At 38.4% G+C, this 19121-nt stretch overlaps 1 protein-coding gene across 4 annotated transcripts; it reads right to left on the bottom strand.

Moving 5' to 3' along the window:
- Nucleotides 1–54: 54 nt before the first annotated feature.
- Nucleotides 55–10544, bottom strand: LOC113012978 (6-phosphofructo-2-kinase/fructose-2,6-bisphosphatase-like). Of its 4 annotated transcripts, none has more exons than XM_026153464.1 (14): nucleotides 6751–7025; nucleotides 5504–5629; nucleotides 5319–5415; nucleotides 5018–5084; nucleotides 4822–4896; nucleotides 4029–4085; nucleotides 3793–3914; nucleotides 3487–3694; nucleotides 3155–3301; nucleotides 2474–2578; nucleotides 1393–1522; nucleotides 1212–1274; nucleotides 1052–1116; nucleotides 55–745 (listed from the first exon to the last, which is right to left on the bottom strand). In XM_026153464.1, the coding sequence occupies exons 1-14, from the start codon at nucleotides 6857–6859 to the stop codon at nucleotides 686–688; spliced, it is 1431 nt and encodes a 476-aa protein (XP_026009249.1). In that variant the 5' UTR covers nucleotides 6860–7025; the 3' UTR covers nucleotides 55–685. The 4 variants fall into 4 exon arrangements, with proteins under 4 accessions (XP_026009249.1, XP_026009250.1, XP_026009252.1 ...); XM_026153465.1 differs by lacking the exon at nucleotides 6751–7025 and adding an exon at nucleotides 10412–10544 and having other exon boundaries at nucleotides 143–745; XM_026153467.1 differs by lacking the exon at nucleotides 6751–7025 and adding an exon at nucleotides 6215–6704 and having other exon boundaries at nucleotides 143–745.
- Nucleotides 10545–19121: the final 8577 nt, after the last annotated feature.

The following is a 19121-nucleotide window of genomic DNA, read 5'->3' as shown; positions in this document are numbered from 1 at the left end:
TAGACTTTAATTGTTGCACGTGGCAATTAGAAGAATAAAACAAAGACTCCTGAATTTTAATGCGAATTTATTTTCTCACATATTGGAGATAATTATTCTTATATATTTTCTATGTACAACTTTTATTTATTCGAACTCACCATGCTATTTAATTTCATTACAGTAGTTACAGTCATCCAAGTATAAAGTAAATGTTTTGTTTGGGTGCTGTCCATGGTGCTGATTCCTAATTACATAACTTGATGATCAACAACACATTTTGTTATCTGTACCACAGTTAAATGTACATGAAGGCAAGGTTAAGAGTGATAATGAAAACCCATCTACATCTACAATTTTATTCTTGCCTTCAGCTCAAGACAAAGTGCATTATTACTGTCTATAAATCATTTGTAAACACTGTGTGCGTTCAGAAAAGAAAACCACATTAAGTCTGATGAGACAGAAATATTCCACAGACATCCTGAAAACAGAGCCAGCTGTAGGTTATTCCCTTTTCACTCACTCCTTGTGCTTCGGTGTTGATGCAGTCCCGTGTCTAGAATCACCTCTTCAGCTTCAAAGACCTCCTGTCTTCTATTTTCCCACATTCAGCTGTGACTGGAGTGCATCTCTAAAACTTAGTGAAGCTTATCAGTAGTAACAAATCCAGTTTCACATAACTCAGTTTTCCAGCAAACAGTGTTTATATGTGGTCAGGAACAGTCTGCAGAGCTTCCTCTGGGTTTCTGGTGATGTTGACATTCTGCAAAAATAAAAGCAACAAAAGAATCTTTCAAGACTAAAGTGGAAGTTACTGAAAAACAGAACGATGAATCAGATCTAACTTTAGTACGAGTAGTATGTAATATTACCATTTATGAATCCAACTTTACAATGTCAATAAGTTCAATGTAAGTGAAAAAGGGATAATTAAGCAAAGGCATCGTTTCTTCACAACTGCACACATATTTATTTAATCAGCACATACAAATGATACAACTTTACTGCCTACAGATGAATTATTGGCAAAGCTAAGTATTACAACAAATGTGCAGTTATGTAAACTCACCAGTGGCCTCTCTCTGTGTGTGTTGACAGCTTCAATATTGAGGAAAAATGACTCAACCTTACACCCTACAAATGAAGATGTAAGAAAAAGATTTACATAGAGTGAATGTGCGATACACTAAAGATGGGATATCATATATAATTAAGTTCTTACCACCTACCGTAGGCTATCGGTGTGAGTTTGAGCACAGTGTGAAGAGGGCATCTTAGATAAGGCAGCTCATCTTCAGAGACACAAATGTAAATATTAGAAGAAGTGTTTGTGGAATTAAAACAATATCACAAACTGTTGTATATTGTATCACATGTTTGTGCACAGTTTGGGACGTTTTTTTGTTCTACCTGCAGGTTTGTCAAGGAAATAGGCTAACAGGCAGCGCATCACAGCTTGGTGGCAAATGACCAAAACATTTTCCTGCCTCTCCAGCTCCATGATGACTGGCTCTAGACGATGGACTAGATCTTCATAGGACTGGACAAGAGACATAATTTCAAACATTTTTCCACAAGACCCAGACCCTAACCCAGGCTCATTTTATTCTGATTCTCTTAAGGTACATTTTTGGTAAAATGGTAAATGGTCTGTATTTGTACAGCGCTTTACTCAGTCCCTAAGGACCCCAAAGCGCTTTATACTACATTCACCCATTCACACACTGGCAATGGCAAGCTACATTGCAACCACAGCCGCCCTGGGCGCACTGACAGAGGTGAGGCTGCCGGACACTGGCATCACCGGGCCCTCTGACCATCACCAGTAGGCAAACATGGGGTTAGTATCTTGCCCAAGGATATTTGGAATGCAGCCCGGAGGCAGCCTGGGATCGAACCACCGACCTTTAGTGGCTGACCTGCTCTGCCACCTGAGCTACAGCCACCCCATTTTTCTGGAAATGGTAGGGACAACAAATTGTAGAGCTAAAAAAGAGGGGACCCAAATGAAGGAAACAGGAAGCAGGTAGACTAAGCCAAAGGCTAGCATCAATGCTGATCTGATTTAGAACAAAAAAGCAAGAGCAGGAAGAAAATCTGCTTAAAGACACTTAGTCTTTATTATTTTTAAATTTTTAAAGACTAAGTGACCTCCGACAGTGTTTGCAACATTTTGAAAGCTTGGATCACACAACTCCTCAATTTGTTTCCTCTCTAAAGTTTTGTCAAAGCCACTCTAAAGCTTTATTTTTGAAAGACAAATATCAAAATAATTTAAATCTTTTTTAGCTCTACATTCCAAACTAAATACTCTCCCTGAATGATCAAGTCAGTGTGCAAACTGCTTCTGGTAAGCTGCTCACTGGCCAACAGAGGAAATTATTTGTACTAGAAAGATTCCAGGTGTCAGCAGTGTGTTTATTAAAATCACAGTTATGCTTCCTTGGTTGCATAAAATATATTTCTAAAACTCATTCAGAGCAGGGCTTACCTCACCCTTTGGGTACCGATAGCGATATTTGTCCTGGTCTCTTAGTGCAAATTCTTCTGGGAAATTCTCCTGAATTTCCTCATAAGTTAGTTCCTCACATACACCCTTAGTGAGAAAAATATAACACGAAAATCTTTTTTGCAAGTGTACCGTAGCATAAAAGCACAAAACCTCTAAGGTATTGAAATTTCAGTCTCTTGGAGATTTTAATCGCAGATTAAGATTAAAACAAAAATTATAACATCCACGCTAGCGACTTAGAAAAAGTGGTGATGTGAGCAAAAAGCAAAGTGTATAACTGTGCAATGGCAACATTTCCTTACTAGCACCAAGTACACAGTGAAGCTCATAGTGATGCCAGTAACCAAGATTGCAATTTATGTTTTGGACTGAAGATGGTGCTAGAGGATAAACAATGTTGCAGGTCATCTGTCAAGACACTTGATCAAATATTCATATACGTTACACTCAAAATTGCCTCTTCTGCAAACTTAAAACATTTGTGGATAATTTTATAATGTTTTTAATATACTTTGGTATATTACAGACTGAACCAAAGGGAAAAACATACTAACTGACTATGTAATCATATCAACTTGTCAAGCATTAGAAAAACAAAATAAATCATTTATTGGAATAATTGAATTAGTGTTGCTGAGGTATTATTGTTTTATAACTCACCGCATCTATCTCATTAAGAGCCTTCCACTGTTCATACTGGACTCCCAGGGCCTCTGCAGTCTGGACAGTCCTCTTCATGTGACTCGTCCACACCTTGAGGTCTATGATTTTCTGTCCTTTGATGAAGGTCGCCAGGGCACTAGCATACTAAGAGAAAGAGTATGATTTTAAGAAGCTAGTTGACCTTTTAGGAAATAGACTGGCATTTATACCACATTTTTGCAATTTTACTCACCAAATGAAATGCATAAGATTACAAACTACAGGTAACTAATTTTGCTTTTTCAGAAAATGTCAGTTCTTTATATGTTTTTATTTGTCAGCCAAATTACCTTTTTTCCTCTAGGGGATAAGCCCGTGTCTCCACCAATCCGACCTAACAGGTTGAGTTCGCTCTCTCCATGGCGGCTCAGGTAGATGGATCTTGGTGTGACGTGTATGTTCATGAGGTAGTACACTATTCTGCTCTGAATGTGGTCCTGGACCCGGTTCACAAGGTATCTACTGCCCACATCGAAGATCTTTATGTAGGAGAGTTTCCTGATCAAATTTATGGCAGTGAAGATAAAAAAAAAAGTTATGGAAGTATTTTTTATGCATTCTTATCATCACTGGAAGAAAGGTGTCATAGGTCGCACCTGTCTTTCTCATCATCTATAGGCATGTAGCTTGCCCTGTAACAGTCGATGCGCTGGGTGAAATCTTCCATGGCTTCATCTATGTCACGGTCTGCATAATCAGGGCTGCCGAATTTTACTTGCTGAAATGAAAAGAAGATTCAGGTTTAGATTAAAACATTTTTTAATTGCACAACAGCTTCTGTACATACTGAAGTCTACACACAAAAAGGTTATAGCATAGATGTGCTTCTCACCCTGATATTCTCTGCAATGATTTCTGGGTCATCACAGATGGATTCAACGAAGAACACCTGCATTCAAGAAGTCAGTTGAAAAAAGTATTTTTACATCATGAGTAAATACAGTATAGTTAGTGGTTAGCTTAAAGGAACCACATGGTAAGCGTTGATATAACTCTGTACAAAAATCACAGGTAATGACATTATTAAGTAGAAGGTCAATATGATTCTTTGGACTTGACAGTAAATACAACGCTACAATATCCAGATGCTCAGCTCCCAGAAACACAAAGTAACAGCTAGCCTGGCTTTTCTTTGAGGCATACACAAAAATATATATCCAAATAAATATTTAGGTTACTCTTAGCTTTTAAACTAAAGCAATATAGGATGTTTTTAGTTGTGCAGGATTGCCTCCATTGCTAGACTCAACCACTGCCACAGCTGAAAACAATTTACCTCACATTGACTATGGCTGTATATGCACTAATCACCTAAACAGGTAAAACAGTATTAAGCCATAAAACCGGTCTCTTTAATGTTTCTCTTTTTTTATTTCTTATTTTTTACTTTTTTTTTTATGTGAAGAAAAATAATTATAGGATAAAAATAGGTGGACTTTTGGGCTTGTAATACACGGGTAAAAATCCTGTATTGACCTTTAGCTTACCTAAGTTAACTGGTTGTGATGCATGTCTTTGATTCATGAATATATAGTGACAGAAAATTGATGTCATTTTATTTATTCTACTCTAAACAAGACCCCCCCCCCACAAATAATTGCTTTAAATAGCCGTTTAACACTTACCTTGTAGCCCATTTCCATTGCAAAACTAACAATGATTGCCCTCCTTTCTCTTGTGGTGTTTGTAGCATCAAATACCTGCATGAGACAGGACACAGGTGTTATCATTTGGTAACAGTGACACGATTAGATAGATAGAGATAGATAGGGAAAGTTTTTTCAAAATTAGAAGGACAGTTTTAGTTGTCCTCTTACTCACGGCTACTTGCCCCAGTTCCTTTGTGAAGTACAAAGCAACATCTTTGAGTGCAGCTGCTGCACAGGCCCTGGGAGAGAAGTGACACTCGTATATGCAAAGAGACAAAAACTGCAAAAATATGAATGATTGATGAGTGTCGTGTGAAAATGAAGATAAATCAAATCTGTCACACCATGATTTTACAAAATTCTCTTCAGTTATTTACATACTGTTACAAATGCCAATATTAAAAATGGCCAGTCTGTTGTTTTAAATGAGTAAACAGGTGCACCTTTGAGTAGTTTATCTTTAGCGTACTTACTTGCGAATCTTCATGGCTTCCTCATTATCAGGTTTGAAGAATTCAAAGTTTTTATAGATCTTGACGGCCTCCCTGCGGTACTGGCCCACGTTAAACACTGATGGAGTCGATAAACAGAGAAAAATTAACTGTTTCTTTCTGACACTTATATGATTAGGACTCAAGAATTCATTTGGAAAACTGACTTTTTGTCGGAACCCCGATCCAGTTCAGGTAACGAGTGAGCTTCTTGGAAATGTATGTCTTCCCTCTGGCTGGCAATCCAACCATCACAATCATTGTGGGAGAGTTACAGAACTGAGGCACAGAGGCTGAGAACAAAGTAAACACACAAAAAACACAATGAATTCTTTCAGGTACACTTGGGACTTGTGAGCTGACTGGGTTATTCAGCATTAGAGCATCTGTTTTGTGTTCAGTGGGTCACATGCAATCTAGAACATGTTTTGTCTCTGGCTGCTGAGGTCGTTTTCATTAACAGAGAGAATAAGAGCTTCACAGTGCTGCTCAAATGTCAAGTTTACGGTTGGTGTAGTAAGTTGCATGGGTTTTGTCTGTGCACAAAACAACTGCCCAACTGACCAAAAAAAATAAAACGGACACAAAAGCAGAACAGAAATTAAATAAAACTCTTTAGGTAGTCACATCTTAGAAGCAACCAGAGAAGCACACTGCACCATACGGCTGACAGGACATAATGCCTTTAATCTCCAAGTATGTTAAAATGTCCCTGCATGTTGTTAAAGCTCAGCTCAGCTACTGCAAGAATTTCCAAATGTAACAATATTAATCTCCCTGGAAAAACCTAAATTGGTTTAGACTTTGTCACCTATTATTTATGAAGGAGCAGCAAGCAAAGGAAAACTTCATTAGGTGCCTTTATAAATGCATCTTACCTTACCAAGGAATGGTCCAGTAGTCTCAATACTACTGTGTCTCAAAGTTCAGTAATTTATAACGTAGACTGCTTTGTTGCTTGCCGGCTAGCTGTACCCCAACAGGTACCCGGATGGCCTGTGTATATGTCCATATGAGGACATGGAAAGAGTTAGCCTCCAGACTGTTCGATTATGAATGGAGTATGCAGCGTCAGCAAAATGCTCAAAGGACCATGCCAGACACTCAACTGAGAGCCAACTCAGACCTGGTTTGGTCTAGGCTGGCTGTAATCCCATCGCTGTGTCTATGTCTATGTCGCTCTCACACTGCTGTCTTTCTACGCGTCTCCCTTGAAAGGCCTGAGCTCAGTTCAAAATTAACAGGAGAGAAAGGTTAGAGTGTAAAACAGACTTGTGACTGCTGGACGTCTTGATGCTGATGAAAGCTTTTGCTGAAGCAAGAAATAAGTTGAAGCAGAGACAGAACAAACATCAGGGAAGATAATGTACTGTAATCTCATACTCAAAGTGAGACAGGCTTTTAATAAACTTACACCCTCTCCTGCGGTTCAAGTTGCCTCCACTCCATGGCACCCAGATCTTGAGCAGAGGTGTCTGTGTAAGATTTTTATGCTCTGTGGATATATTAATTGCCAAAGCCATGAGGCCTGTGAAGCAGGTCGAGGAGTTAACGACTGAGACGCACAGTCCTGTGATCTGTGTGCATATTTGTGCCTCACTGAACACTAACTACTGCAGGTCAGGTGACAGTTGCTAAGGAGAAGTAAGCTACTTGGTAGGCAGGAGGGGGAGGAACTGAGGCCATGCTGCTTCTCTGCCTCTCCATCTGTTTCATGATTTAAAAGGCTTGAGAGAAGCTGCCAACAGAAGGACCCCTCATGAGCTGAGCACTGCTGGTGCTGCTGCACAAGCTGTACAGAAAGTGCAGTGCCAGTATTCTCCTTCCTTACCACTAGATGGCAGTTTAGACCATCTGTTTAGTCGCTCATAATCAAAACGGTCAAAATTTCAAATAATTAAATAATTCCATATAAGCCAACAACAACGATTAGACAGCACTAACCACCACTGCTCTGCCTAATTTAGGCCACATAGTTCATATCAACAGTCATCAAACAGTTATTTATATTATGGCTGAAGAAATCACGATAGTAGACAACATTAGACAGATCGGATTACCCCTATGAGCAAGTATTTGGTGATGGTGGAAAGGCGGGACTCTTCAATAGTAAAGGGCTTCAGACAGAAGTGGGAGGGGCATCCTACCTTTACGCTTTCAAAGTTGAGGGGGAAGAGAAGATACAAAGAAGAGCTTTGAAGGACTACAAACAACAAAGGCAACACAATGAAGCAAAAATAATGTTTTAAAAGAAGTCAGCCACTTCCTGTCAAAGCCCAATTAAAGGTTGTGTAAGAACAGAATGAGTGTTCCTGTATGTGGTTGGAACAATCACTTTCTTGAGCAACGAATCATTCAAGCATTTAAACAGCAGCTAACTCAAAGGATAAATCAGTGTTGTGTCCACCAATAACAGAAAACAAAGCAATTTTAAATATGTATCATAAGGTATTTTTTCTAGCAGCATGTCACAAAACATAATTTAGCCCAATTTGTTGAGTTGAATCTCTGAAAAATGGCAAATATAACATAGTTTGATAGGCATTAAATAACAATGTGATTCTCACAGAGTTATTAGCTGAAAACCTGGATTATATCAGCATGGTGTGCAGTACGTTCTCAAAGAATTTCAGGAAACCTGAAAAGTGGAGGACAAAAAGAAGTGGCAGGCCTAAAAAAGTATCTACAAGACATAAGCAGCATCTCAAAGCCAGGTCTTTAAGAAATAGGAAAGAAAGACCTGAAAGGCCTGAGATAGGACCTGAGAGGTGCATATGATCAATCAGATGTACGGTTCCCTAAAGCCTCATCAGAAACGTTCGAAGGAAGAGCGGCTGTCAAGAAGCAATTTCTAAACAAGGTAAACAGGGACATTATTGTTAGTATGTATGGAGGAGGTCAGGAGAGCAGTACAGCAGTGAGTGCTTACAACCTTCTGTAAAACACAGTGAAGGCTCTGTGATGATCGGGTCTGCATTTCAGCTAGACTCTTTGAATTATGAACCCAGAAAAGTTACATTACATTACATGTAAAACCATCTAGAAAGCATCTGATTGGCAAGGGGTTTGTTTTCTTTTTAGAAATAGCAATAATCCCAAACACACTGCCAATGTATTAAAAGGTTATCTGTATAGAAAAACACACAATCGAACACTGTCAGTCTTGGACTGGCCTCCTTGGGGCCTGGGCCTTATTAATATTGAGATTGCATTATGAGATCATCTTAAAAGACAACAAAACCAAAGATCTTTGAATGTCTTCAAGAAGTCTGGAGAACTATTCCTAAAATCTCCTTAAAGAATAACAAGAAAGCTGCCTAAGAGAGCTCAGGCTGTGTTGGTAAGAATAAATGTGATCACATCAGATATTTTCAAGATCATTCAAATTATGCAAAGTCTGTTTTTGCTTTTTATGCTGTACTTTCATGTTTGTTTGCACATAATTTAATAAATAAAAATAAACTAACGCACCGATTTCCCATTTTCCTAGCAAACATATAAAGAAATGTGGGGTGGCTCATTTTTGAATTGTTCCCTGTGGCTTTCAGTTTCTCTTCTCAGTGCTAACAGTAGCTCCTGATGTGTGACGTTTCTCCAAATCTCATTTCAAGTGTCGAGAAAACCTGCAAGTTTTGAGCAGAGCACTTGAGCAAAACTTTGACTATCTGCACGACAGTTAAGTCTTTGTTTGATAAAGACACAATTTTTGTAGTTTTCCCTTGATACACCAAAGTGGAGTAATTTAATACACGCTTGAGATACTCAGTCAGGTTTGGTTTGCAGTGTGCTTTGGATCATTATCCATTATTGCACTGTGATGGACTGTGCAATTAGTTTTGCCACATTTGGCTGAATCTGAACAGAGAGTATAGGCCTGTCCACCTCAGAATTCCTTCTACCTCTACTATCAGCACTCCCATCGACAATAAACATCAGTGACCCCAAGTTGTCTTTTGTGGTATTTCAAGCCTGTTGGTGTTGCTGAGCTGGTCAGTGCACCCTTTATAAGAATATATCAGCCATCCAGATTTTAAAACTCCTAAAGATTTTCCTATCACTTCTTTAGATTTACTTTTGTTTATCAGCCTTATTAGGTGTCATATTTGAAATTACAAGAAAAAGCTACAAAATACAAATCTGAAGCTTTAAATCAAGTTCAGATATTTTGTCAAATTCATCTGTCATGTAAAGTCAAAGGAACTGGTCTCACCTGCCTATGAAACCACTTGTCAATCAACTGCCAATCAATTTTGAGCCTCTGAAAAAAAGTCTACTTGACACAGTGTACTGTGAAAATCCTCCCTGCCATCATTAGCCACTCATGACATTTGCTTGTGACACTTGCACAAGTCCAAGTACTCAAACCTTAATGTCAACTACTCAAACTTCAGAGAACATCGTGACCCAGTTCTGGACCAGGTTTAAAGGGCAGCTAGCCTTGGGATAAGCTCAACAGAAGGAACATACTATTCTATTGGCTGTTTTTCTTGGTAGGAGAGGTACTTCCAAAAACAACGGCCATGCAGGATTGGAGTGCTTTATAATGTTTCTTTATATTTCGTCCAACTTAAAAGAAGTCATTTAACACGTGAGAAAATTACACCAAATAGTAAAAAAATTGAATATAATAATAATCTCTCCATGATCTCTGTGATAAGGCGCACTGATCACTTATTTGTTTGCTTGTTTTAGTTTCTGTTTTAGTTTCTTGTTTACCTGTTCAAGTGCATGAGCCTTTTATTATCTCATAACCTTACTTCACTTCTTTGTTGTTCATTCATGATCAATGTATCACCTATAAACAAGGCAACCAGTGATGGTATAGATCAAAAATAAAGCAAGCTGCACATGCAATTTCTCATTGTTTGTGGGCGATTTGTATTCTTATCTTCCTTTAAAGTGGAAGTTGATTCATTGATTCGTAGGAACACATTCAATTATTTACTCATATTTATGTTGCATTCAGTATGTCCATGTTGTTGAATCACATATTAATAGAGATTTTCTTGCAGTATTTTGTCTGGATATTGCTAAGACACATGCTCTCTTTAAAGGTAGTTAATCTGTGATCTCACCTGCGCTATCATGTCTTCGGAGCCTCGTATGTTCAAGCTGGGGAAGCTCCATTATGTGCAACACTCCAACAAAACAACCAACAGACCATCAGCACAATCAACAGACAGAATTATATGGTCAGTGGCAACAGGATTACTGCTCTTTTTAAAGAACCCGAACAGAGTGCCAAAGTATTTTCAGCTCACCCCCACTCCCACTCTTCAGAGTCCTCAACATGCTGACACATGATAGCAGCACACTGGGCTTGTCCTTTGCCGTTTGCCAGGGCCAGAGTTCACAACAAACATAATGAAAGGGGAAGCAGCACTCATAGGATGCATCATAATAAGTGCAAAGGTCTTTGAGATGGTAGTTGCTGTTTTGCAAATGAAGATATGGCAGCATTCATGTTAAATTGCTATCTCTTATCATGCACGTCTGATTTAAAGTACATCAGGGAGATCATTGTCATCGACTGTGTGATATATGTTCGGCCTCACTGGGCTTGTTGGGCCACTGGAAGCAGTGGGATAATGTGTTATTTATATAAAAGCCAGACTTAAACATGAGATAAGTCTTTAAAGCCTACCCGATATTATATTATCTAATTTTCTAGCCATCCATCAATACATTTTCTTCCACGTGGCTCAAGAGTTAGGAGTTCGCCTTGTAATCGGAAGGTTGCCGGTTCGAGCCCCGGCTCGGACTGTCTCGGTCGTTGTGTCCTTGGGCAAGACACTTCACCCGTTGCCTACTGGTGGTGGTCAGAGGGCCTGTTGGCGCCAGTGTCCGGCAGCCTCGCCTCTGTCAGTGCGCCCCAGGGTGGCTGTGGCTACAATGTAGCTTGCCATCACCAGTGTGTGAATGGGTGGATGACTGGATATGTAAAGCGCTTTGGGGTCCTTAGGGACTAGTAAAGCGCTATATAAATACAGGCCATTTACCACTTATACAGGGCAGGGTTGCGGGGGCAGCAGCATAGGAGCCCAGACATCCCTACAACCTCCTCTAGCTTGTCCAGGGGAAAACCAAGAAATTCACACGGCAGCCAAGAGATATAATCTCTCCGGCTTGTCCTGTGTCTCCCCCCGAAACACCACACAGGAGGTGCCCAGAATTCTTTCGAGGCAGTCCGAAAGACTTTTTCCATGTCCCAGTTGTGATCTCGGTAACAGGGGATTGGTCTCCCCATGGCTGCCACCCAGCCCCTATGGCACCTCCTGTGGGTGTTGGACCTACAGGAGGGTGGGCCCATGTTTTTCTGGCTGTGCCTTGCCTGGCCACATGGACTAAGGCCTAGGCACCCTAGGGTGGGGTCCCGGTAGGGGTGAACAGTTTCCTCGATCTTCTTGTCACAGGGGTTTTTGAACTGTCTAGCAACTAGAAAAATGGCGCAGAGTAAACACATAGAGACAGACAACCATACACACCTATGGTCCGTTTAAAATCACTAATTAACCTAATGCTGTGCATGTCTTTGGTTGGAGGGAAGAAGCCTGAGTACCCAGAGAAGCCACACAGACCCAGGGAAGTGGCTGATGGCCACTCCACTCCTAAATTAGTACCTGTTGTTAGCAAAACCCTGATATGTGCTGTCAGGTGTTCATGGAGAGCTGCTAGCATCTTCAGCCAGTAGGTGTGAGTTATGCCAGGTCCTTGTCCAGCTCTTCATACCAGAGACCCATTGCTTGTCTGCTTTTGTGTTGCTGAGTAGTTCTTCATGTAGGAGGTTGCTGTGGTCTGCTCTTAGGTCCATTTACATTTTAGGCTATATTATTTCCTTGATACAGACCTCCCCCTTGCCCCACCCCACACACACACACAAAAAAAAGAAAAACACTTTAAACTGTATTTCACACCTGAGAGCTTATGAACCCATGAGAAACAGCACATAGATGTTTGTGGCTTTGTCCACAAGCTTCTCTCAGTAACCCCATGTCACAGAGTGTGGTTTACAGGAAGTGTAACTGAAGTTTTCTCATATCTACTTTACATTTACAGAAAACAGCAAATTGTAAAAACACAAATGTAATCAGAATAATGTGAATAACATATTGTTGTGTTTAAACTGTCATTCTATCATGTCATTTATTATTAATTATTGTCAATTCCAGTTCAGTGTAAACTTCCTTTGCGGTGCCAACATTTATGTATTGTCACAATATTTATGTATGCCTGGATTTCCTCATCCTGATCAGACATCTAATGAGAAATTTACAGAAGACACACACTAATGGGCCTTCCCACGCACCAAGTTGTCATACTGGCTAAAGATGAGAGTTATGAGTAGAACTGGCACACCATGATAAATATCTTGGCAAAACCATTTACCATGTTAAAAAACTTTGCTTTTAGGTTGGCCGATTATATAATTCGGAGGTCTTTTGCCAACATGTTACTCAGCAGGATCCCAGCGGTCATGCATTCATGTTTCTGTCCACCTGTCAAACTTTCCTAGGGCCAGTCCTTGAATAATCACTCAGCACCTCCTGTTTTAAACTTTTGTATTTTGATAAAAGGATCATCTACCCATAAACCTTTGGTAATGTAGTAATGTAGTGTATTACTGTGGGTTCCATGTGTACATATTTCTACAGTAGAACCACAGCAACGTCTCTGTGGGCTGTTTTATATTGTTTATAAAGTGCATTGCAGACCATGTTGCAGACTCATGTAAAGATCCATAGTGAAACTGATTCTCACCTCTAGCCGTGACTGTGAGCATGTATTCAAACCAAGGAAAATATATGTCAGAGCTGCTTGTGCAAAAGAACTGATGGCCTGATTGCAAGATGAGTCGATGTATAATTTTAAATGTCAGACTGAAGTTGTTCACTTTTTCTTACTTTGGTCTTTTTGATCAGTATATACAAAAGTAAATAAAAAAACATTCTGAAATTAACCAGAGCGATCAACAAATATGGAAAAACAACCCAGCGTCTGTGATGTAATCTCTAAAACGTCCATGTATTGGAGTCATTAAGATTGTGAGTGCATTGAACATGACCACTATGATGAGAAAATAAAGTGGACAGCAAAGAGCAGAGAGAGAGAGGGAAAGGGAGTGAGAGCAAGACAGAGACACAAACTTGACACTAGTAAACAGACAAAACTGACTACACACAGGTGACACTGGAGAAGACGCAAAGAGGAGAGACTAAGACTGATTGGACATGACCTTATTAATTGGTGGTCACATATTCTGTAGCATATACTGATAAACTGCATTTATCAAACAATTTTAGTTCCTAAATAATTTTTTTTTTTTTTGCTTTGATTGGTTTTGCTTGTTTGTTTTTTTTAAAAAAAACATTTTTTTCCCCCCTCGCCTGTCCCGTTTGGTTTTTACCATCAGAATTATTCTCTAAAGGCAAAGAAAGATGCCCAACTTTTTTTCCACAGCTTCATATTTAGCCCACCATTTCAAATCAAGATATTAATCTATGTGAATTGATTATAGTTCAGTCAAGCTTCTGTGTAACTTACTTTGTGTCAGTAATGTCTGCTGTTGTATTCCAGGCCAAAGGTTTATAATATTGTTTACTATGGGTCAACCAGGACAAGTGATGGATGGAATTTTACTTTGGTCATCGAAATCCTAGACAGGGACGAGGACCAAAGTTAGAAAGTATTGCTATCAAGTAGGACAATATATTACTTAAAACGTATTTAATTTTGTAGGCTGTGGGACAGATTTACAACAAAATGCTGAGCTAGGGTGAAGGAGTGTTGTAGGCCTAATAACCAAATAATACAGTGTAAGCTCACATTTTATTCATGTGTTTCTCTCTGAAATGCAGATTAAAGAACTGCTGCTGACGAGAATAAATATATTTTTGATTTAAGGGATATATTTTCTGATGCCAGTCACTGGGCACTGTGCATGAGGTCCTGATGACTGATATGCAGGTGCAAAAGAAGATTTGTCTATAGGACAGCTGCATTATAATGGCACAGTGAACCACGCAGATCTACTCGGCCTGGGGGAGCTCCCCTCCACCTTTTTACAGGTCCCATGTCGTTAGGTTTTTACTACTGTCCACTCAGCACTTTACAGTCCATCCCTGATCATATTCGGAAGGGTATTTCCAGTCTCTTTTATAAACTACCTTTAAAAAAAAAAAAAAAAAACGTCCTTAGCAGACCTTCCTTCTTCCAGTAGTTGCGTGAATACCTCATCCCACGTTACCACCTTCAACAAATCTCTCCCATTTCCTCCAGTTTTTATGAAATTGGTCCATTTTAAGGTAAAAAAAAAAGTAAGTTTTTCCATTCTATATATTTCCTCCATTATTCCTATCCAATCTTTCTTTGTTGGGGGCGCTTTCTCCAGGATGTTTATCAAGTATTTGTCCTTTAAGGAGGCTGCTGATGGGATATCGCCCCAGTACACAGTACAAAAATCCAAATTTAGTTTGAGACCAGTCACCAAGTAAATTGATTCGACCAATTCACTCCAGTATGACAGGATTATTGGGCATTTCCAAAATATATGGAAATGATCTGCCATGTTTTCCCCACAGTTTCTCCAGCAGTGTCCATCTGTCAGTTGACCTTTTTGTTTGTATTTTATTTTGGGTGTTATAAAAAACCTAATAAAATTTTTCCACGTGAATTCCCTCCAATAACCCGAGCTAGTAGTTTCCATCTGTGTCCTGCATATATTTAACCAACTGTCCTCTGATGTGTTGATTTTAGCCTCCGTTTCCCATTTAATTTTGATATAATTGGTTGATTGATCCTTAAGTGATTGTAAGTTCTGATAAAGTTTAGCAATCAATTTGTTTTTAATCTGACATTTATAAGCTTCTTTTATAACGGGGACTAGGCCTTCATTACGTTCTTCTATAGTTTTTATATTACTATTGAAATAGGACATAACTTGGAGATATCTGACAAAATCTTGGTTTTCCAAACCATAGGTGTCTCTTAATTTTTCAAAACTTTGTAATCCTTCTTTTCCTAACAATGAGCAAAATGGTCCGATCCCCCTTGTTAACCAAGTTGTATAACGTCTATCTATTTGTGCAGGGATAAATTCCTTATCATGTGTGACCCACCTGAGTTGTTTGAGACCAGCTCCTAATTTAAGACTTTCACATTCATCAAACCATATCTTTAAAGGAGTTTTAGTCCATTCATTTAGATTATTTTTCTGTTCCAAATATAATTTTTTATCTCCTAACATTGTCTGTAGTGGTAATTTTAATTGTGTCACATCTAAATATTTCCATTTTGCTTCATACGTTGGATCACACCAATAAATTAAATATCTTAATTGTGTTTGCTTTAAAATAACTTTCTAAGTTTGGGAGGGAATGTCCACCTCTTTCCTTAGGTAGTTGCAATGTTATATATCTAACTCTTGGTTTGCGGCCTTTCCATATAAATCCCGAAATCATTCTGTTCCATAACGCAAATTGTTTGGCTGGTATGTGTACCGGTATAGATTGAAAAAGGAAAAGCAGTGGTGGAAGTATATTCCTTTTGATCAGGTCAATCCTATTGTACAGATCAAGTGGCAGTAGGTTCCACCTTTGAATGTTTTCTTTCAATTCCCTTATAATTGGTGAATAGTTTATTTCATAGATTTCTGTCAGTGTTTTAGGAATCTTAATACCTAGATATTTAATTATTTTATTATTCCAATTAAATTTAGACATACTTTTGATCTTTGTTGTGGGTACGTAATTGTATGTGATCACCTGTGTTTTTTGTATGTTTATTTTATATCCAGAAAGTTCTCCAAACATTTCCATCTTTAACCATAACTTAGGTAAGCTTCTTTCTGGGTCTGTGAGGGTCAGCAAAACATCATCTGCGTATAATCCCATTTTGTATTCCGTACCCTTTAATTTGTTCATCCTCTCTAATAGCTTGCGCCAGTGGTTCAATAAATAAAGCAAACAGGGCTGGGCTAAGCGGACATCCCTGCCGACATCCCCTCTGCAAGTCCACTACTCCAGTTAAGCTCCCATTTATCTTTATTCTTGCTGAAGGTAAATAATATAAATTTTTAATCAGTTGAATAAAAGGGTCTCCGAAACCAAACCGCTCGATAACCAAAAATAAATAATCCCACTGGACGGAGTCAAACGCCTTTTCTGCATCAAGGCTTAATGCAATTGATTCCGTTTGGGATTTATTCATATAATCCATTAAATGTAAGGCACGTCTTATACTGTCCTGTATCTGTCTGTTTTTGAGAAACCCTGTCTGATCTTCGTCAATAATTTCTGGTATAGTATTTTAAAGTCTTTCTGCTATTATTGAGGTGAATAATCTATAATCCATATTCAGAATTGAAATTGGTCGATATGAACTGCATTCCCTTTTGTCCTTGCCCACCTTTGGAATTACTGAAATGATTGCCTGTCTCCAGGATGCTGGTGACTCCCCTCCCTCCAACACATAGTTAAAACATTTTAATAATAGCGGTGATAATAACTCTCTAAAGGTTTTATAATATTCTGATGTAAATCCGTTCATACCCGGCATCTTATTTGTTTTTGTTTTCGCAATGGCTTTATCCAGTTCTTGTTTAGTAATTTGTTGCATTAGTCTTTTGTTTTGTTCCCGTCCAATATTAGGTAAATCCAGAGAGTGCAAAAATTTCTGAATGTTTAGAGGGTCAGCCTTTTGTGTCTCTGAATATAAGTTTTTATAATATTTTTCAAATGAGTTTTGTATTTCTTTAGCAGTGTAACACATTTTTTGTGTCTCATCATCTTTTATACTGTAAATTCCTCTTTCTTCTTGTTGTTTTTTAATTCTCCAGGCTAATAGTTTCTTTGCCCTAGGGCTGTAATCATAATACTTTTGCTTAACAAATCTGGCTTTTAGTTCTTCTTGTCTGTCATATATATCATTTAATTTACGTTTTGTTAAATTTATCTCTTCCAATGTTTGAGAGTCTTCAACAGTGGCATGTTTAGTCTCTAAATTCTTTAATGTAAGTAGTAACTCATTAATTTGCCTTTGATTCTCTTTCTTTTTGTACGAGGACCACACTTTTTCTTCTTTTTTTTGGGAGGGGGGAGGGGGGGGTGTTTGGATTTTGTTTGTTCGTTTGTGAAATAAAAAGTTCTTTATTTTTCAGTAATGATGGGAACAAACGTTAGTATACAAACCTAGCTTTTTGTGTTTGCATCTTCATGCGACATTATCACGGTGTGGTTTATAAACACGTTTTCTGTGATTTTCATTTAAAAATGAAATAAAGGGTTGAATGGAAAAAAAAAGGACAGCTGCATTATATTAAATAAAATATTCCAATGTATAAACCTGAAATCTGTGTGTAACAGTTGATTTTTTTTTTTTGCAGCACTAGAAACAACTATCACAGGCATATCAGGCATAAGACATCCCATCTCTGTCATTAAGTTTTGTGCAATTTGCTTCAAACCTTGTTAAATTATGTTTATGCATTAATTTAAAGACATTCTGCTGAAAGGAGAACTCCTACAAAGGCATATGCCTTAAAGCCAGCTGCAAAAATCCCCCTGTCCAATGCTTTAAATCATAAAAGTGACTGTTAGTAAGCCCCTTTACTTTGCAATGGTATTTTGTTCTTCTTTACATAATTTGTGTTTTTGATTTAAGGGATTTTTTTTTGATGTAAGTCACTGGGCACTGCGCATGAGGTCCTGAGGTTCTTTAAAATGCCACCCTTCGTCATGGTATTTTGTTCTTGTTACAAACAAGAGGGTAAGAACATTTGTGGTGAAGTTAGATGCACATTTTGTTCTTTATCTTTACCACATCGCGGTTTCAAAATGTCAGGCATCTACTATCACATTGTTGAAGAGACTAGTGAAAACACTTTTGATTCTTTGCACACTGCTCTTTTGTTTTCCTAGGTCTGTCACAATTTCCATACCCACTTTTCTTTGCTAGTTTTGAAATTTTCTTTGTGGTTAGGAGAAGGAGACAGGACACACTTTTCAAGCATATCTCATTTCTTGTTATCTTCCTTTGTTGAAAACCCAGTCAGTTTGCTGTGTTTAGTTAGTCCTGTCACCTCTCTCTCTCACTTCTTTTTGATGATTTAATTTTGTTTTGCTCCTGTGAATTTTCCCCCATTCTACCTTGGTCATATGGTATACCTTGGTATATTTGGTATATTTTCTGGCTCCCTGTGTTATGTTCACTTGACTGTTTTTTCTTCTTCTGATCTCTTGTGATTTTGGACATTTGTTATCTTTTGGACTTTTTTTAGCCATTAGTGCGTTATTACAGCTTTGTTTTGGTAGATTTTGTACCTCTTGTGTTATTTTGTTATTATTATCATTTTCAATTTCTTTCTCTAAATACTTCTCTTATTATTATTATTATTTTGGAAATTATCAGTATTTGTTTATACTTTATTATTACTCCGGTCTTTTTGTTAATCAATTAATGACTTAAAAAAAATCCTATCCTCAAATGAATGTCAGTGCGCCCCAGGGTGGCTGTGGCTACAGTGCAGCTTGCCATCACCAATGGTTTGAATGTGTGTGTGAATGGGTGGATGACTGAATATGTAAAGCGCTTTGGGATCCTTAGGAACTAGTAAGGCGTTATACAAATACAGGCCATTTACCATTTTACCATGAATGAGGTGAAACGTCTTTAAGTAGCTTAAAGAAGTCCAGACGCTTCTCTTTCCAAGCTCCTTAGACTGTGATGACCTGGATAACTGAGTAACTTCACAGACATATCTTCAAATAGTTTTTCTTAAAATTGTGTTTA

Source organism: Astatotilapia calliptera, chromosome 20 (assembly GCF_900246225.1).
Source record: "Astatotilapia calliptera chromosome 20, fAstCal1.2, whole genome shotgun sequence".
Lineage (NCBI taxonomy): Eukaryota > Metazoa > Chordata > Actinopteri > Cichliformes > Cichlidae > Astatotilapia > Astatotilapia calliptera.
The sequence above is the reverse complement of the archived record's forward strand: the minus strand, read 5'-3'. Positions and strand labels throughout refer to the sequence as shown.